The 21,532-nt window shown below is 39.2% G+C and overlaps 1 protein-coding gene and 1 pseudogene across 1 annotated transcript; both read left to right on the top strand.

The window, feature by feature from the left end:
- Positions 1-5,228: 5,228 nt before the first annotated feature.
- Positions 5,229-6,040, top strand: LOC118829732 (annotated as a pseudogene).
- A 12,065-nt stretch (positions 6,041-18,105) lies between these two features.
- Positions 18,106-19,056, top strand: LOC118829108 (olfactory receptor 11G2-like). Its single transcript, XM_036736060.1, has one exon. It carries the CDS (start codon positions 18,106-18,108, stop codon positions 19,054-19,056), a length of 951 nt encoding a protein of 316 aa, XP_036591955.1.
- Positions 19,057-21,532: the final 2,476 nt, after the last annotated feature.

The raw sequence follows: 21,532 nt of genomic DNA, 5'->3' as shown, positions 1-21,532 counted from the left end.
CTTTCTCAGTATTAGGGTAGTTGAAGTGGATATACGTATATATAGACAGAGGGCACAGGGTGAGTTGAATATGAAAGGATGAAATCTTAAAAAATAAAATTAAGGGGTGAGAGAGGAATATATTGGGAGAAGGAGAAATGGAGAGATAGAATGAGGTAAATTATCTCACATAAAAGTGGCAAGAAAAAGCAGTTATAATGGAAGGGAAGAAAGGACAGGTGGGTGAAAGGGAATGAGTGAATCCTGCTCTCATCAGATTTGACTTAAGGAGGGAATAATATGCACAGTCAATTGGGTATCTTACCCTACAGGAAAGTAGGAGGGAACAGGATAAGTGTGGAGGGGATAGTAGAAGGGAGGGAAGATTGGGGGAAGTGCTCAAAAGCAAACACTTTTGAAAAGGGACAGGGTCAAGGGAGAAAACTGAATAATGGGGGCAGGATAAGATGGAGGGGAGTATATTTTTTTAATTTATTTAATATATTTAGTTTTCAGCATTGATTTTCACAAAAGTTTGAATTGCAAATTTTTTCCCCATTTCTACCCTCCCCATACTCCAAGATGGCGTATATTCTGGTTGCCCCATTCCCCAGTCAGTCCTCCCATCTGTCACCCCATTCCCCTCCCATCCCCCTTTCCCTTCTTCTCTTGTAGGGCAAGAAAAATTTCTATGCCACATTGCCTGTGTATCTTATTTCCTAGTTCCATGAAAAAACATTTTTTTGTTGTTGTTGTTTTTGAACGTCTGTTTTTAAAATTTTGAGTTCCAAATTCTCTCCCATCTTCCCTCCCCACCCACCCTCCCTAAGAAGGCAAGCAATTCAACATAGGCCACATGCATATCATTCTGTAAAACTCTTCCACAATACTCATGTTGTGAAAGATTAACTATGTTTTGCTCCTTCCTAACCTATCCCCCTTTATTGAATTTTCTCCCTTGACCCTGTCCCTTTTCGAAAATGTTTGTTTTTTATTACCTTCTCCCTCTGTCTGCCTTCCCTTCTATCATCCCCCCCCCTTTTTTATCTTCTTCCTCCTTTCCTGTGGGGTAAGATACTCAATCGAGTATGTATGGTATTCCCTCCTCAGGTCAAATCTGATGAGAGCAAGATTTACTCATTTCCCCTCACCTGCCCCCTCTTCCTTTCCTACAGAACCACTTTTTCTGGCCACTTTTTTGCAAGATAATTTACCCATTCTATCTCTCCCTTTCTTCCTCTCTCAATATATTCCTCTCTTATCCCTTAAATTGATTTTATTTTTTTAGATATCATCCCTTCATATTCAACTCACCCTGTGCCCTTTTTGTTTGTGTATCTATTTATACACACACACACACACACACACACACACATATATATACACATATATATGTATATATACCTACATATATACATACCTAGACACACGCATATGTATATATATGTTTACATACACACACACACACACACATATATATACATGCATATTCCTTTCTATGATGTCAGGTCTCATGAATCATACACATCATCTTTCTATGTAGGAATGTAAACAAAACAGTTCAACTTTGGTAAGTCCCTTATGATTTCTCTTTCTTGTTTACCTTTTCATGCTTCTCTTGATTGTTGTGTTTGAAAGTCAAATTTTCTATTCAGCTCTGGTCTTTTCACTGAGAAAGCTTGAAAGTCCTCTATTTTATTGAAAATCCATATTTTGTCTTGGAGCATGATACTCAGTTTTGCTGGGTAGATGATTCTTGGCTTTAATCCTAGCTCCATTGACCTCTGGAATATCATATTCCAAGCCCTTCGGTCCCTTAATGCCAGATCCTGTGTTATCCTGATTGTTTTTCCACAATATTCAAATTGTTTCTTTCTGGCTGCTTGCAGTATTTTCTCTTTGACCTGGGAGCTCTGGAATTTGGCAACAATGTTCCTAGGAGTTTTCTTTTTGGGATCTATTTGAGGAGGCCATCGGTGGATTCTTTCAATTTCTATTTTACCCTCTGAGTCTAGAATATCAGGGCAATTCTCCTTGATCATTTCTTGAAAGATGATATCTAGGCTCTTTATTTGATCATGGCTTTCAGGTAGTCCAATAATTTTTAAATTATCTCTCCTGGATCTATTTTCCAGGTCATTGGTTTTTCCAATGAGGTATTTGACATTGTCTTCCATTTTTTCATTCCTTTGATTCTGTTTTATAATATCTTGATTTCTCATAAAGTCACTAGCTTCTACTTTCTCCAATATAATTTTTAAAGTAGTATTTTCTTCAGTGGTCTTTTGGACCTCCTTTTCCATTTGGGTAATTCTGCCTTTCAAGGCATTCTTTTCCTCATTGGATTTTTGGAGCTCTTTTGCCATTTGAGTTAGTCCATTTTTTAAAGTGTTGTTTTCTTCAATATTTTTTTCCGTATTTTTTGGGGTCTCCTTTAGCAAGTCATTGACTTGTTTTTTCATGGTTTTCTTCCATCATTCTCATTTCTCATCCCAATTTTTCCTCTACTTCTTTAACTTGCTTTTCCAACTCCTTTTTGAGCTCTTCCATGGCCTGAGACCAGTTCATGTTTTTCTTGGAGGCCTTTGGTGTAGGCTCTTTGACTTTGTTGACTTCTTCAGGCTGTATGTTTTGGTCTTCTTTGTCACCAAAGAAAGATTCCAAAGTCTGAGACTGAATCTGAGTGTGTTTTTGCTGCCTGGCCATGTTCCCAGCCAACTTACGTGACCCTTGAGTTTTTCGTCGGGGTATGACTGCTTGTAGAGCAAAGAGTGCTTTGTTCCAAGCTTGAGGGGATGCACTGTTGATTTCAGAGCTATTTCTATACAGCCAGCTCTACCACCCCAGCACTCCTTCTTCCTCAAGAGCCACCAACCCGGACCTGAAGCAAATCTTCAGCAGGTTCTGCACTCCTGCTCTGATCCGCCACTTAATTCTTCCCACCACGTGGGCCTGGGACCAGAAGTAACTGCAGCTGTAGTTCTGTAGCTGCACCTCCCCCGCTGCCCCTGGGGCAGTGGCTGATCCGTGAACTCTGTCCCCCGAGAGGGGAATATAATTAGTCTTTCACAAGATGACTATTACGGAAGTGTTTTGCAAAATGATACATGTGTGGCCTATGTGGAATTTTTTTGCCTTTTCAAGGAGGGTAAGTGGGAAGAGAAGGGAGAAAATTTGGAATTAAATGTTCTAAAAACAAATGCTTAAAAATATTGGTTTTGCATGCAACTTGGAAATATGATATACAGGCAATGAGGTATAGAAATCAATCTTTCGCTACAAGAAAGAAAGTGGAAAGGAGATGGGGAGAATTGGGTGACAGAAGGTAGGGCAGAATGGGGAAAGGGGCGATAAGAATATATGCCATTTTGGTGTGGGGTGAGAGTAAAATCGGGGAGAAATTTTGTAACTTCAACCTTGTGGAAATCAATGTTGAAAACTAAAAACATTAACTAATAAAAAATAAATTTTAAAAAAATCTGTTCTTAGACACTTCCTATCTGTGTGGCCAACCAAGTCACTTAACTGTGTTTGCCTCAATTTCTCATCTGTAAAATCAGCTGGAAAAGGAAACTGCAAACTATGTCAAAACCCCAAATGGGGTCACTAAAAGTTGGACACAACTGACATAACTAAAAAAACAAAAAAAGCTTCAGCTGGGGGAAAATATTCATTCCAGTGGCAGAATGTAGCCCAAATAGTTCTCTGCCATCTTCTCTACCCAACAACCATTTCCCAATCCCTTATTCCTCCACTTTGGGCCCTGTAACAGCCTGCTCTTAGACACTGCTTGGGAAAAATGATCACTGATGTGGCAGAAAGAAATAGGACTCATGCCAGATCCCTTTCTTCCTTCAGTTCTGCCTGGCCTCCCCACCCCTGTTCCTGCCCTGACCCAGCTATTGCCTGGCAGAGTTGCAGCTTCCTCTAACTCAGACTATTCAGGAGACTCTCTGCCTTACTGCAAAAGCACTTGATCTATGAAGAGACAAATACTATGGCCAAATGTTCTTTCATATATCACCTCTCTCTTTTTGGTTTTATATGAATTTTCCTTTCCCATTATCCCTCTTTCTGCTCCAAAAAACAGAATGATCTAGGCCTAGAGACCTCAAGATCCTATCACTGTTATGCCATTTGTAACACAAGGAGGCTTTGAATCATGGTAGCAAGAACCATGGCATGGTAGAAGAAAGGTCTTTTATTGAATGAGGAATAAGCTTACATTTCATGCATCATAGGAGACTCCAGGAGAGGCCCTGCTAACTGGGGCCTGTAGGGGAAACAAGCATGTGATCATAACCAGTTCCATTGAAAAGGGGCTTCAAAGGACCTAATTGAAATGAAGTCTTTGATTCAGATAGCCTCTGAGCATGCAACCTAGGGAGTCATCCTGGTTTCTAAGCAAATGTGACATTTGGAAGGGCACAGGGCAGTCAGTGTAAGGTAGTAAGGCTGATCTACTGTTAGATTTGGTTTATGAAAACCTGAGTTCAAATTTTGCCTCAGATACTTACTTAACACTGTGACCCTGGGCAAGTCACTTAACTTCAGTTTTCTAATTAGTAAAATAGGGATAATAATAGCACCTACCTTACTGAGATATTGTGAGAATCCAATGAGATGTATGTGAGGCAAACCCTCTACAAATGCTGCTTTTTATTATTAACACTCTCCTGTCTCCACTACTTGTCTTGGAAGGTGTCAATAGTTCTCTTGGATGGGTGCAAACTAAAACAGAGGGAAAAACTTTTGTTTACTTTTCTTCTGAATTACTTAGAAAATTCCCTAATTCCTACAGGGAATAAGACTAAATGGTTTCAATGGTCTCTAAATTCTATCAATTCAGTGAAAAAGAATCCCCCAAAGTGCAAGGCACTTACTTCTGTTCTCCATAGTCTAGGAACCATTATGCATACTCCCTTGTTGTATGAATTACCTGTAGATCACATGCAAACTGCCCCAAAGCTCAGAAAAGTTGTTATATTTGTTATCCAGTTCTTTCTTTCCCTGATAATCACACTAGATGTCTCTGACTTACAAAATAGGAAACAACAAAATCTAAAACGATGGGTGAGCTAATCATTCTTGTCACCCTCACAGGTTAGGAGGAAATGCTTTCAGAGGCCAGGAATATTTCCTGCACAGTAACTGAATTTATCCTCCTAGGCTTTCCTAGCTGCTGGGAAATTTACATGCTACTTTTCTGTCTATTCTCTATGACTTACATTCTGACTATCCTTGGAAATATGTCCATTGTCTGTGCTGTCTACTGGGACCTCCAACTTCACACTCCCATGTACCTGCTGCTGTCCAGCTTCTCCTTCCTAGAGATCTGCTATGTCAACTCTGATGTGCCCAATATGCTGGCCAATTTCTTATCTAAAACCAAAGCCATTCCCTTTACTTGATGTCTTCTCCAGCTATACTTCTTCATTTTCCTAGGTACCAAAGAGTGCTTATTTCTTTCCATCATGGCCTACGGTTATTTCCTAGCCAGTTGCCTCCCACTCCACTACCCCACCACCATGACCACTAAATTCTGCAGTAACCTGGTCATCTTTTGTTGGGTATATGGTTTCTTCTGGTTTTTGGCACCAGTAGCTCTTATCACTTAGTTCCTGTTCTGTGGTCCAAATGTTATTGATTACTTCATATGTGACTTGGGGCCAATGCTGGCCCTGGCTTCAGCTTGTGTCCCTATCCCAGGGACTGTTCTCATAGGTGGTTCCATGAGCTCCCTCATCATCTTTGCCACCTTCTTCTACATCATTGAATCCTATACCTCAGTGCTGAGAGCTGTACTGCGTGTGACCTCAGTCTCAGTCCAGCAGAAGGGAAGGCCTTCTCCACCTGCTCTTCACATCTGACTGTGGTTCTTCTGTTCTATGGTTACGTCATGATGACATATATGAGTCCAGGCTCAGGACAAGCAGAGGGGATTCAGAAATTCACTACTTTGTTCTACTCTGTGGTGACGCCTCTCTTCAGTCCCCTTATTTACAGGCTCCAGAATAAGGAGATGAAGGAAGCTTTGAAAAAAGTCCTAGGAAGATCTTGAGAACTTGCCATTAAAAGGCAATCCCAAGGACATTTGTGTTCTTTCATCCAGAATTGTGACTACATCACCGTGGGGAGCTCCCTGGTGTGAAAAATACTTTCTCTGATTTATATGGGCAACTCATCTATGACTTATGGTCTTAGACAGCTGTCTGGGGACATTGAGAGTTACATGACTTGCCCATTGTTACATAACTAATAAGACTTCATATTGGAATATACTGACTCCAGGGCTTGAGCTCTTTAATAATGATAATAATAATAATAATTATAACCAACATTTATATAGCACTTACTCTTTATCAGGCACTGTACTAAGCACAACTATTATATCATCTGATCCTCACAACAAACCTAGGAAATAGGTACTTATTGTTACCCTCATAAGGAAACTGAGGCAAAGAGGTGTTAAGTGACTTGCCCAAGGTCAAATAGCTAGTAAATATTTGAGGTCATACTTGAACTCAAGTCTTCCTGACTACACACTATGGCACCATGTAGCTGTCTTTTTATCCTGTTTCATGCTATCTCTCAACTCCAAGACAAATTCAGACAACTCATCTGTTAGGTAAATGATAACAGGATCAATGAGCAAATGTGGCCCTCTATGGTAAAGAAATCTACATGGTACAGACTGAGATTCCATATATACACCACTGACAATCCTGTCTAAAGCAGGGCTGTCCAAAATGCTGCCCGCCGGCCCAACGTGGCCTACAGTGGGATTTACATGGCCAATCTACAAGCATAGAAATTTACATAAATGCTTCAGTAAGTAAACTGAGTTACCACAGAACTGTCACTAAAATGACAAATGAAAATATAGTCTATTGTTTCAGTAAAAACCTAAGGTTGGACAGCCCTGATCTAAAGGAAGATTCCCCGAGTCACTAACTATACCTATATGTTCTAGGAGAATTGAACGTTGTTTGTAACATTTGTCCCACATGAACCTTGGCCCTTCTGTATGCGTTCTGACATATCATTGAAATAGTATATATTTGTGCGTTTCTTCTGGAGGGTCCAAATAAACTACATAATGCCCTGTCTTCATGTAGAGAAAAAGATGGCACCAAAATGAGGCAGGGCCAGATCATCCATTAGCTACTAAGTAGTTCAACAAATATTTTTTAGAATTTCCTTATCAGCACATTTGAGGAATGTTTCCAAAGGCCATCCTTGCACCTGTCCTTGATCCTGCTGAGAGCAAGATGAAGTCATAGACTGAATATAAGCTCCTTGAAGTCAGGGGCTATTTTGCTTTTCTATTTTTGTCTCCAGTACCTATAACAGGTCTTTGTGCATAGCCAGTGCTTTATGTTTGTTGAATTGAAACAAATTGAGTCTAATGCCTTCTGTTACTCCATCCTGTTTTTAAGAAACTTTACCTTAGACTGTTTCCTCCTTCACTCCTTCTATCTTCTGGTATCCATGAAGACTTGGCTTCTCTGACAGGACCTTTTGACCTTCAGTTTCTCTCTCCAGGAATGAACCATCTTTTATGCACCATGACATACCAGAGCAAGAATGGTAAGCATACACCTTCCTCTGCATTTCCATTTCCATGTGCCCACTCAGTCATTGTCACCCAGCAAACTTTCCTTGGTGGTTTGCTCCCTCTAGATACATCACCAGTACCAGACTGGTAGCTGTCAATTGGTCTTTCTCTCTCTTTTCTCAGCTTCAACAGTTGCCTCAAACTCTTCCTCTCCACCATAGCCCAGGGCCTTATACCATATCCCTCTTGCCTCTAGGGTAAAATATAAAACTCTTTTCTTTGGCACTTAAAATTCTTTGCAGTCTTACTCCAATCTACCTTTCCAAGTTTATCAGACATAATGTTCCCGTCATGAACACTACATCCCAGTCAAACTGGCCTGCTTGCTGTTCCCAAATAAACTATTTTTCATCTCCTGTCTGTGAAATAATATTTGTAAAAACACTTAACATTATTCCTAGCCCATTTTAGCCTCTACATAAATGCTTTCCCTTCACTAAGCTGTACCTCATTCCTAGAATGTGTTTCATCCTCATCACCAATTTATAGAATCCTAGTTTTCTTTAATGTTTAACTCAGTTGTCACCACTGCCTTTATGAGGCCTGTCTTGGTTTTTTCCAGTTACTATTGCCCTTCTTTCCGCCATCCCCAAGAAATTACTTTGACCAATTGAGAAACCAATCCAGAGCATCTGGATATCTTTGTTTTTAATATATTGCCCGAAGGTAGTGGAATAGGAAAAGGCTGTCTCCCTTGTTAACAACATTATCTCAACCAATTTACCTCGCTGGTTGTGGTGACAATAAAGTGACTTGACAATGCCAGAACCTTTAGAAGCAGTCTCACTAGGAATGTCCACTGTTAATCTTTTAGCTACACTTTAGGAAAATTGGACAGATCAGCAACATGAAAGAGGAGTCACTTTGTGTTCCCCTAAAATAATGAAATGGAAATGTCTTCCATTGCTCTATTCCATAAAGCAAATATAGTCTCACCAAAAGTGAAAAAATAAAAATGAAAATCCCCTTGCTGGTAAGATTATATTATATAGAAAGAGCAAAAAATTTAAAAATTTGAAAATAAAAATGTAACTTTAATGACCAATATTGGCACAAAAAAGAGATATGAAAATGCACATCCATCCCTTCTTGGCAATTATCTAGAACTATGAATGTGAAACACTGCATACACTGTGGAATTCAATTGGCATGTTAGTTAATTTCACTGAAAGACTTCTTTTACTCTTTCTTTTTTAGCCTTTCCTCTATGGGATGGTCCTCTAGGTGGAGTATGGAGGAGGTAATTTGGAAATTAAGTTGATACAAAAATATTATAAATAATAAATTTTATGAGAACAAAAACACATTAGGTAAACTGGGTATTGATTATTCATGGAAATGTTACAGTAGAAAGGATTTTGTTGCCTTTTATATCCGTAGTATTTTTTATATTTTGTATTCCCGTAATTATACTTTCCAATGATTTCATGGAACTTAAGAGCTGAGAGAGACATCAGCATCTTCCATTCCTGCCTATACATGAGGAGAAATTTCATCTACAAGATCCCTTTCAATCAGTTACCTTGCTGCTTCTTAAATATCTCTATCAATACAGAACTCACTGCTTCACTATGAAGTTTGATCCACTGAAGTCCAGTGAGAAAGGAAACACTCATTGTTCTGAAGGTTTTTCCTTATATTGAGTCAAAATCTGCCTCTTTACAATGATAACACTTTGTTCTTAGTTCTGTCCTCTGGGACCAAGCAGAACAAGGCAGATCTTTGTGTTACATATCTACATTTCAAATACTTAAGAAGAGACATCATGCCCTCATACTAAGCCTTCTCTTCCCTTCTAGAGAAGATTTTTAGGGAAAAAACCTTGTTTAAAAGTTCAGTGATGTTTAAGACCCTCTATACCTTTACCTGTTTAGTGGTGTTCAACACAGAGCAACTTGTTGATTAGAATTCAATTCAATGAAGATAAACAAACAGACAGACAGACATACAGACAGATAGTCAGACAGACAGACATACAGACATACAGATAGATAGATAGATAAATAGATAGATGGATAGATAGATAGACAGATAGATAGATAGACAGAACATTTAAATGTTTACTATGTGACAGGTGTTGTGCTAAGTGCTGGAAATACAAATAGAAGAAAACAAGATGGACCCTAACCTCAAAAAGCTTACATGCTAAAAGTGGAACACAAAACAAAAAGGGGAGTTAGAAAAGGAGCTGGGTAGAAGGAGGTAACCCATGTAGGACAAAACAGCTGATAGGGGAGAGGAACAGTCCAGAGAGTGATATGAGTTATAAGTGAAGTGAGCTGCATGGCTTGAGCCTCTGAAAAAATGGCAAAATCTGAAGCCAAGACTCACCAATAAGGAGAGCAAACCTCAAGGCAGAATCATCCACTTAGGTAGGCAAAAACCATAAGAAAACAAAAAGAGAGAGAAAATAGTATGCTTCCAATTGCATTCAGACTCCATAGTTGTTTCTCTGGATGGGGATAGCACTTTTCATCATGAGTCTTTGTGAATTGTCTAAGATCACTGCATTGCTAATAAAGACTAACTCTACCAAAGTTGATCATTCCAGAATGTTGCCATCACTGTGTACAATGTTCTCCCGGTTCTGCTCACTTCACTCACCACTAGTTCATGTAAGTCTTTCCAGGTTTTTCTGAAATCTGCCTGCTCATCATTTCTTTTGGAACAATAATATTGCATTACATTCATATACCACACTTTGTTCAGCCATTGCCCAATTGATGGTCTTCCTCTCAATTTCCAATTCTTGGTCACCGCAAAAAGAGCTGCTATAAATATTTTTGTACATATGGGTCCCTTTCTCTTTTTGATGATCTTTTGGGGATACAGAACTAATATTGGTCTTGCTGGATCAAGGGGCATGCACAGCTTTATAGCCCTTTGGCCACAGTTCCAAATTGCTGTCCAGAATATACAACTTCACTAACAATGCATTACTATTCCAATTTTCCCCCATATCCTTCAACATTCATCATTTTCTCATTTTGTCCTATTAGCCAATCTAACAGGGGTGAGGTGGTTTCTCAGAGTTGTTTTGATTTGCATTTGTCCAATCAATTGTGATTTAGAGCATTTTTATATAGATATAGATAGCTTTAATTTCTTCACCTGAAAAGGGGCAACATTACATAATGTTCATAGCATTGTATATGAAGATATATGTTATATATGTAAATATATACATATATCTGAAGAGGTATGTGGGATGTTCAAGGAGGACTAGCTCCCCTTGTGTGAGGGCTTGTTGAGCCCTTTTCAAGGTTGTTCATCTACATTTGGTGTTCACCTGTCACCCAGTTCTCACCTGTGGCTCCAAGAAGCTGTGGATACACAGCAGCCACACCCCAGTAAAACTGTCCCAGCAGACAGGTTAAACAAGGTTGAGGGTAGCCAAGAGGCCTCAGACCGACTGATGAGTTAGGAAGATGTCTACTCCAAGTATGTGAAGACTTCCCCTGGTGTATGAGCAGATGAGAGCAATTTATAACAGTGGCCACGAAGGTGGGTGAAGCAGGCACTGTGGAGTGCTAAGAATTTGGTGGGACATTGAAGACACCAAGGCCATCCACTGCAACTTGGGCCATGGCCAGTCATGCTGACTTTTGTCTTGTGTAACAGCAAGCACCCTGGCACACCCAGGATGACCTGTTAGCACAGGTTCTTTGATCTGCTTTTCTTAAGGAAAGGCAACTGTTAAAGGAGCAAACAATCTTATTTTAATTACAGATAAGTAGAAAATACAAGCAGAGAAACTAGTACACAGATCAACAGACAGGGCGCCAACTTCTGAACAAAGTAATATAACCACTTACATACACCATCAGATGGGAAAGCATCAACATCTGAGCTGAGGGGGAGGGGGGCGAGTGCATTACTTAACAAATGGCTACTTAGAGTTCTGTCCAGGGAATCAAAAGGTACTTCTCATGAGCAAACCCCCAAAGGAAAATCTCACCTCAGAACATTTCTATATACATTTTCAGCCAATAGACTCAGGGCCAGAAGTCATCACAACCCTCCTGACTCAGTGCTTAATTAGCTTAGAACCCAAAGGTGTGAAAGCCTTCCTACAAGCAAGCCATCCCATAAGCAAGCCTCACCCTAACCAAGTTCCTGCTTAGGCACGTTCCTCTCCTAATGGCATCTATGTGACTCAGGATGTATCACAGAAGGGCCAGAGTTGAAAGTAGCAAGACATCCATGATTGAACACATGTGGTCATGTAGGCCTATTAATGGATGGGGAAGATCTTATATTCCATTAACCTACCTCTTGCCACTGGACTTTGATGATTCCGGGGAGAGAGTGAGGCTAACAACGTTGCACAACTCTGCCTCACTTAAATCCAATTCACATGCAAGTCAAAACATCATGTGTAATGTCCTCTTGAATAACAGAAAATTAACAACAACAACATATGAAGATACAGATTATTGTATTCAAGTCCCATTGTCTGCCATTTAACTCTGTGAATTGGGGTAAATCATCCCACTACTCTAAGCCTTTAGAAATTTTCCCCTATCTCTAATGGGAATTTACTTCCCTGTGATTTCCTCCCATTGTTAGTCCCATTTTCACTCTGTGAGGCCACTCAACACAAACCTAACCCTTCTTTCACATGGCAGCTCTAGATGGTACTTCCCAAATTGCTCACTTTTCTCCTTGTGCCCCTTCATCAGACTGGGAATTCTATCCTAGGAGGTCAACCCATTGAGTTGCAGGCCTTCCTCAAGTTCTCTTGACATTTGCAGTATGGAGCCTATGGAATGTCTATAGGTTATCCATTATGCTCATCACATGACCAGTCCAAATGTCCTTTTGATCATGCACTTTTTTTATATCTTTTGCATTATTTCTTTCATGTAATCTCTTATTTGCATGTGTTGCACTCTCTGACCATTTTATCCCCATTTTACAAATGGTGAAAAAGAAGCTGTCAGAGGTTATGCAACATAAACATATATCTAGAAATTATATGATGGCGAATTCAAGCTCAAGTCCTATTGCCCCAAGGTTCAGTGCCAAGACTTCAACGGAAAGCAGGAACACAAAAAGATAGATAAAAAAATATAATGGATTTAACAACAATTTGGCTAGCAGCAGCTGTTTAGGTGTAAGACCCAACAAGACCAGCAACAAGAGCTGCCAATACAGGTTCATTGATCTGATTTTCTAAGGAAAGCATATTTAAGGGGTTTACAATCTCAGTTTAATTAAACATACATATATCATTCACTTAGTTCTGGAGGAAAAGATCAGCCCCCTGAACTTCAAGGCAAATACAAACAGAAATTACAAACATCAAGAGACAGACCTTGTCTGATCCAAATCACAATTCATAGTTACCAGAGAAACACCAATATCTGTCTGGGTTTTCAAAGCCAGAGGCAGTTAAAATGACTTGCCCAGAGTCTCAACACTCTTTCCATGGGTTAGCCCCAGAAGTCAAACACCAAGCTCACTTCAGTTATATCCTTTTCAGAGCTCTGAGGGCTCTGACCTCATCCAGGCTGGGTGTGTGAAAGTTCCCCATCCCCAGTATCACATCATATACAATTTAATGACTCTCCATAGTCTTAACTCTGAAAAATCCTCCAAGGTGAAAGATCCCACAGTACCTGCCCAATTCAAATAAAGAACAGTGAAAAGTCCCATTTTGCTTGCCATTACATTTAAAAGGCAAGAATCATTAAAGGCCCTTAAGAGAATAGCAAAAAGCCCCACCCTGATTACCATTACAGTGGAAAATGTGGTTCAGGAGTAAAGAATTAGAAAATCTATACACTTCATAGGAGTCTCATTCTCATACATCATGAAGATTTTGTTCAAAAAAGAAATGGGAGATCCTGGACATGGCCAGAACTGATTAGTGTCACACCCAAAAAAAGAAAAGGAAACCATTATATGTTAACAAACAGAAAAGGGCTCATTACTATTGTGGTAGTCTTGTATATAGTAGGTATTCAATAGATGCTTTCCTAATTAAAATTGCATTAAAAGTCATTCTGGAGATTAGACCCCAGGGAGGTCAGGTACCCGAGGAAAGAAAATAATTGGCAAAAATTGTCCCTTGGCACGTTTTTTCTTGAGCTAATAAATTAATCCCTCAAGGAGAACAGTTGAGGGGGGAATAAAAGATGGAGCATGACCATAGCCTTATATTGTCTTCCTCCCCTAGAAAACACACTGGGAGATCTTCACACTAATATAATTCCCCTCTTGACCTTTTTCTTTCTTCCCTTAAGAATCCCAGTGATACAAAGAGGAGAGAAGAGTGAGAATGAGAACTATGGGAACCCTTACCTTGATCCAGGAAATAAAGGGTGTAACCAGTGATTGAACCTGACCAAAAAAAAAAAAGCAATATGCTTCTTCCTCTTCAACCTTTCACTATTATCTTACTTACTGACCAACTGGTGATTCCAGGTAAGTGGAACTCTTACAGACCTGATGTAACAGTCAAATCCCTTCCAAGCATACTCTACTTAACATATATATACATATATATATATATATATATATATATATATATATATATATATATGTATATGTGTGTGTGTATGTATACCCATCAGGTCCTTAGGTACTACCAATATACTCGTGTCTGCATCCTAAGTTTGAGAGTCATTGAGACACAAAATATTATCATTACTACCACCCCAGTTTCTTACTCCCTTCTAATAGTTGGGACCATCTGGCTCTATTCCTTATCTCTAGGATCCAAAGACCAAAATGCCTTCAATTTCATTTTCTGTACAATGGAAATTGTAACCCTTTTTTTTTCTTCCTCTTATTCTTTTTTCCTCCTCTTCGAAGGAGAAAGAACTAAAGATTTGTTTTCAAAGACATGGATTTGTATCCCAGCTGTATTTCTCACTATTCTGGGCAACGTATCCCATCGCTCTGGGTCTTTGGCTCCCACAGGTATAAAGTGAAGCAGTTGGATTTAATAGTCACTAAGAACACTGCAAAATTCCTACTTTTTTTCTTTCTTCTACCTCTTAACCTTTTTTTTTGATTTTTCTTCCTCATCTTCCTTTATTTTTTTCCCTTCTTTCCCAATTCCCTTAAGTTGGATCCTAGGACCTCATCTTTTTAGTCTCTTACTTGATCATCATCTCCTTTACCTGCTCCCCACTAACATTAATGAAAAGAGAGAAGATTCCAGACCACAAAATCTTCTTGGAAGTCCCCAGATTTCACTAGAGGCATGTTTAGTAGCTAGTGCCAGAAAACTCTAGGTCTCTGCCTGCCCCCTTACTTCTACTAAAGAGCTAAAAAAATGACTCTTAGCTACCTAAAATTAACAGCATACACTAGGAGTAAAGTTCTGGATGAATGAAAAGTTTTAGGATATAAGAATTAGTCTCTGTAAGTTGCTTCAGTAAATGGAATTCCAAGAGCCTTTTGTTAACTCTTAGAGCAGATAAAATAATTTCCTACTTCCTGGAACCAGGAAGCATATTACTGGTTAACAAGAACACCAGAGAAGCTGTTGGTTTCTTGTGAAAGGACACTCAATTGGCAGATTATGATTTAATTTCTGAAGGACATGAGGAAATATTGGAGAACTAGATGCAAGATTGCGTGAGGGGTAGGAAAATGCCTTTTGTACAAATACAGAGGTGATGTTTCTCTTCCCATCAACTCAACCTTTCTTGCTGGTAGGATAGTGAGCAAATAGTCAGCAAAGAAAGTATTCCCAGTTGTCCTCTCCCACTAGACTTGATCCATAAGTGAACAAAAATGGGTGGGTGAGGTATGAGTGGGAGGGAGTGGGAAGCATAATTCTCAGTAATTCTAACACCAAGAGGCCAATGAGGTAGCATCAATTACTGAAGCAAGGGAAAGACCAACCTCCTCAACCCACTCTCCTTTCCAACAATTATTGTTGACTTAATAGATCCTGACTAAGCAACTTTTATGTATCAGAAGCAAAAATGTAAAAGAATCTAGTTTTTGTTCTCAAGAATCTTACAATATAGTGCACAAAAATGTTCACAAATAATTATAATGTATATATAGAATGAAGTAAGTATGTTGCAAAGAGAAAAAAAAAACAATGATTTGCAGAGTTTGGGGATATCTAAATGAAAGTATCAGGAAAGAAATCTTTCCAGAGTTGGATGGATTTCAAAGGACATCATCAATCTTATAGGGAATCCATTGCAAGGGCAATAAACTTTGAAGACATAGATGGGTGAGAAAGGAAAAAAATTTGATCAGGGAGTGTCAAATAGAATAGTTTATTTTACACTTCCAGGAAGAAACTCCCCTATTTACGGATTTGGTGGATACCATTAGGTGACAGGCAAGGATAAAAAGTAACAAAGATCTTCAATGTCTATAGGGTTATTCCTTTTCAAAGCAGAAACCATATTATGCCACATATTTGTTAGGAGGATCTCAGGAGGTAGATGATAGCAGTCCTTGAAAGGATGTGACTCCCAGAATACCATTCTGCTGATGGTATGAAACATTCTAGAATACTTTTCTCTGCCTCAGAAAGAAATAAAGGTTTACTTGGAGGGTTCACAGAGTAAGAGGATCATAAACTTGAAGCTGGCAGGGATTTTACATATCGATGAGTCTAAGCCTCTCCTTTTACAGTTTAGGAAAATGAAGAACAGAGAGGTTAAAGGTTCTTCTCCAAAGTTACACAGTAATTGATTGAGGTGGGATTTTAACCCAGATCTTTCTGTCTCCAGATTAAGAGTTCTTTCTCCTCCCTGTATCTCCACATTAACCAACAAACCCCACATGCATACTGTATTTGGGAAATGTGTTCAAAAAAGAGTGATAAAACATCTCAACTCTTACTGAATCTGACTAGGCTATTTCTTTTTCTCAAGTAAGGACAATAGTTATGACAACAAAAAAAACTTTAATTGTACAACTTTTGTAAGTTTGCAAAGCACTTCGCATATGATCTCATTTGATCCCTGCAAGATGTGAGGTAGGTGTTAAGATTACCCCTATTTTGGAGAGGAAGAAATTGAGACTTATTTAAATTGTGTATATATGGTAATAGAGGCAAAATTGAAAGTAGAAATTCTCCTTACTCTAAGTCTTGCATGCTTTCCTGTATTTGAGTGTCTTTGTACATGTCTCACCCAGGAAAAAATATCCATATATGAAAGACTTTTAGACAAAGAGCATCTAAAATGGCCCAGCAAAGTATAAAATGTAAGATTAATAAGAAGTGTATGGCCTTGTACATCATTAACATGGAAGAGAGCACAGGATGTACCTTGCACTGCCCACAAGAGGTTCCCTTGGGACACTGGGAGAAGCCCTTCTCGTTGGGTATGTAAAGAAGGCATATTATGGGAAAAGGCTAGAGAATCCAGTACCTAGTACGCAGGTATGGGACCTTCAAAGGATCTATACCTGGCAGTGATAAATGTGGTAAGAATAAGGTGAGTAAGTACAGGGCAAGACACATTTAAGGAGAGGAAGCATAGTGTAGTTGCATCAGCCTTCACGCTCAGCCATTTTTGTGCAATTGCTGGGATACGTGAGGTTCACAGGTATCTGTGCTGAGCTCAGTACTTGTTGAGTTCCCGCTGTTCTGGAACACATACCCAACATTCATCAGTTTGGTAGAGTGAAAGAAAGTTTGATTAGATACAGACTATCACTGCCTCTCTGAATTATGCCAGTTCAATGTTCTCCATATTTGGAAACAGTCAATTGGCATGAATTAAGTGCCTACTACGTGCCAGGACCTGTGCTAATTTCTGCACCTGGGGAAGACTGGCAAACAAAGGGTACTAGGACTTCATTTCAGTGAGCATGGTTTTATTCCACCACAGTGGCCTAAATTTAGTGAACATGGAGGTGAAGTAAAATTATTTTACCACTGCTTCTGATTCTAAGAAAATTTGCGGCTTGTAACAGGAAGAGAGTTAAAGTTAATAGACATAACAATTTAAAGTAAAGGATTAGGAAAAGGAATCATTGAAATGAATGTCACTGACTATAATATCGAAATGTGAAAAGAGTTTAGGCAAATCGTTTCCCCCAACTTACGGGAAATTGAGCCCTATAGCTTCTCATAGAATAGTAGCAATAACTGATATGTAAACTGGTTGTTCTGAAAGTCTTGGTGCTATTTTAAACATTAATAGCTGCAAATTGAAATAAGGCTTTTGGGACATGCTGTCTAGCAATTTGAAATTTGAAAAGTACTTCATATCTATTATGTCCTTGAATCTCCCAACAACCTTGAGACTGAGGTAACCATTATGTCCATCTTACTGATGAGGAAACTGAGGATCAGAAAACCTAAGTGGTTTGCCCATGGCCACACAGCTACTAAGTGCCAGAGGAGGAATCCGAACCCAAATCTTCCTGCCTCCATGTTCAACATGCTATCCATTGTAACACCTTGCCTCTATAGACGTTGAAACTTCCCTCCCAATTTGCTCATCTATTTATCAACAAACCCCTTTATTAATTAATAAAACAAATTTGTGTTTTGTTTTGTTTTAGCTTATGGGAAAATGGATATTTATAGTATCTACAACATCTCCAATAATATTGCTGGTTTCATCCTCCTTGGATTCCCTTGTCGTAGAGAGAACCAGCACCTCTTCTTTTCACTATTATTCATCATTTACATTCTAACTCTTTTGGGAAATGGAGCCATCATCTGTGCAGTAGTCCAGGATCAGAAACTCCAAACACCAATGTATATATTCCTGGCCAACTTCTCCTTTGTAGAGATTTGGTATGTTACTACTGTCATCCCTAATATGTTGGTCAACTTCCTGTCTGAGACCAAGGTCATATCCTTCTCTGGCTGCATTCTTCAGTTCTACTTCTTTTTCTCTTTGGGTATCACAGAATGTTGTTTTCTAGCAGTTATGGCATTTGACAGATACTTAGCAATATGCAGGCCTCTGCATTATCCAACCATCATGACAGGACATCTCTGCACAAACCTGATGATCAGTTGCTGGACACTTGGCTTCCTCTGGTACCTGGTCCCCATCATTATCATTTCTCAGATGTCCTTTTGTGATCCTAAGATTATTGACCACTTTCTGTGTGACCCTGGACCACTGCTAGCTCTCACATGCACCCGAGTCCCTATAATGGAACTCACTTGTTCCACCTTGTGTTCTTTGAACCTCTTTGTTCCTTTTGGATTCATCATGGGAAGTTATGCCCTTGTTCTGAGAGCTGTGCTGAGAGTCCCTTCCACAGCAGGTCGGCGAAAAGCCTTCTCCACTTGTGGCTCCCACTTAGCTGTTGTGTCCCTGTTCTATGGATCTGTGATGGTGATGTACGTGAAGCCAGCTTCAGGGCATGATTCTGGGACCCAGAAGATTGTGACTCTCTTTTATTCCGTTGTCACCCCATTCTTAAACCCTATGATCTACAGCCTTAGGAATAGGGAAATGAAGGAAGCCCTGAGGAAAATGCTAGGGAAAAGAGAGTTAGAATCTTAACATCAGAGACCCTTAAGGGACCACCAAGTCCTTATCATTCTCTTCAAGTGAAAGAGCAAGAAATACTAACTTCTTTGCATACCCAGTTGCTAAACATCAATGACAATGGAATCTAATTACCTTTCTAATCATGACATGACCTGTTCAGAATCACATAATAAATATATTGAAGAAAAGGGACCTGAACCCAGATCATCCTGGCCTTAAGTCCAGGTCTTTATCCAATTGACCATCTTGCCTCTCAGGGCCTTCTGACTAAAGCAGTCTATTGTGTTTCTGGGGATAAGGAAGGAATAAAACACTAAACATTTTCAGCAAAAGTATGGTGTGACCATATCAGGATATAATGAGTGCTTATAGTCTCCATGCTTAAAAAATGGAATAACAGCTTGAGAAATTAATGTAAAATGTTCAGAAATGATTAAGGGAAAGAGAGTGACAAGGGGAAGAAAGAGTTGCTAAATGGAGACAAAATTAATGTTTAATTTGCCGTCAGAAAAGACAAATTTAAGCGGACATCTATCTAAATAAATTAAAATGTGCTTCTTAAAATAAATTTTAAGACAATTTACATTGACCAAAGCAGGTATGTAAAATTAAAAAGCCAAGGAAAGAAAAATGAGCATATTAGATCAATGAAAACAAAAATGAAAAGATGGCAAATTGCTAGACAAATAAATTCTCTAAATGTTGTTATTTTCCCAAATACTAACCCTGCCCTAAAATGTGTACATAGTGATAGGCTGAAGCACTAGAGGGATTCTCAAAGATTCAAAGGGCAGAATTATAGTCAATGCATCATAACCAATGATGACTTCAGAACACTGGTGCTTAAGCATGATTCTCTCATCAGAAAAACTCAAAAAGAGACATAAATTGTCTAATTTAGATGAATCAATAATTATTCATCATGACAATTCTTATGTTTCTAGACATGCAAAAGAGATGAAAATTATTGCAAGGGCTAAGGCCTCTGGCATTATGAATCAGGGAACAGGACACTGTTTTAGAGAGTCCCAAATAAGGATCCAGTCTCCCAAACTGATGTTGTGATTGTGCCTGACCCACAGAGCACACTGAGCTGAGAATGCATGAAATCAAGGCAATTTTGCTGACAATGGAATGAGAGTACTGCAATAACCACTTAGAAAACTGAATTTTGAGGAGGAAAACACCGTCCTGCCTTTTGGCCCCTAATAGAATTGATTCTTGAACAGGGAAAGACATAAAGGTTTCTGGGAGATTCGTCAATCTTCCATGACAGTTCAGTCCTGGGATAAACATTCCAAATAGCTCCTTAGATCATCTCTGTGTCTCCTTTCATTACCTTCCTCAGCTGTCAGTTGCCTGGAATTTAATATGCTCCCGAGTTCAATCAACATTTCACTCTAAGCAAAGCACTCTAAGCATTCTAAGCAAAGACTTCTTGGAATCGGGAACCAATCTCCAACTCTTTCTGAAAGGGAATGGACTCTGAGCATAGATGGAAATAAAAAGAACTCACAGTTTGTTTTCTTTCTCTGCCTCCTCACTGTCTGGTTGTAAATAAATAAGTTCATAAAGCAAGTTCAGGAAATGTGTGCATGATTTGGTCAACGAAATGAGAGTCACCTTTACTAGGGATGTAGTGAACAGGCCTGCAGCAATTATAGAGACATGAGCAAAATGGAATGCTTAGACTCTGAAGTTTTGCTTTCTTCTGCATTTAAGGGCTTCTCAAGATAGGAAAATTGATATGTTCATGAGAACACAGATGCTAAAAATGTGGATTCTAAGAAAAGAGGAGAATTGGCAGGGACTCTAAGTGATAGAAAGGCTAGCATTTCTTTTTTTATGTTAAATTGATTATATTTTTATCAAAGCCACGTACAATTGAGACCGGCAATTCTTTGTTTCTGCTCTTTTGGATACATAGATATGTCTATTTTCCTTTGGTTTTCAGTTCAGAATTTTTTTAAAAGATTTTTTTTAAAAGACCCTTCCAGGGTTCCCCATGGCCTATGAGATAAAAGCACAGATTCCTGATCCTGACCTTCCTCAATCTGGATCCCCATTAGCTCTTCTGCTTTCATCACTTCATACCCAACCTGGACAACAGGGCCATCCCGAGTTCTCATGGCGCTCCCTCCATCATCTCCTTTACTTTTGTGCCATCCCCACGTGTGAGGACGGCTCTTCCATTCTCCACACCAACCCGAAGGCCGCCATGCTGCCTTTATTCAAGGCTCCAAACTGCAGTAATTCTTCACGGGTCCTTCCTGGACCACCCAGCTGGGGACAGCATTCAGCTCCTTTCAAGACACTCAGATAACTCTATTGTATGAATTATAACAATCATTGTCCGTATCAGACTAAGCTGCAGGGTAGGGCTAGTTTCCTCCATGCCCTGTGAACCACAGACTTTTAACCCATATTGGTTGAACAGAATGAGATTGATTGAAGAGACTGTCCCAGACAGAGCTAAAAAAAAAAGTAG

Source organism: Trichosurus vulpecula, chromosome 8, assembly GCF_011100635.1.
Source record: "Trichosurus vulpecula isolate mTriVul1 chromosome 8, mTriVul1.pri, whole genome shotgun sequence".
Classification (NCBI taxonomy): domain Eukaryota; kingdom Metazoa; phylum Chordata; class Mammalia; order Diprotodontia; family Phalangeridae; genus Trichosurus; species Trichosurus vulpecula.
Note: the sequence above shows the minus strand (reverse complement) of the source record. Positions and strands in the feature narration are given on the sequence as shown.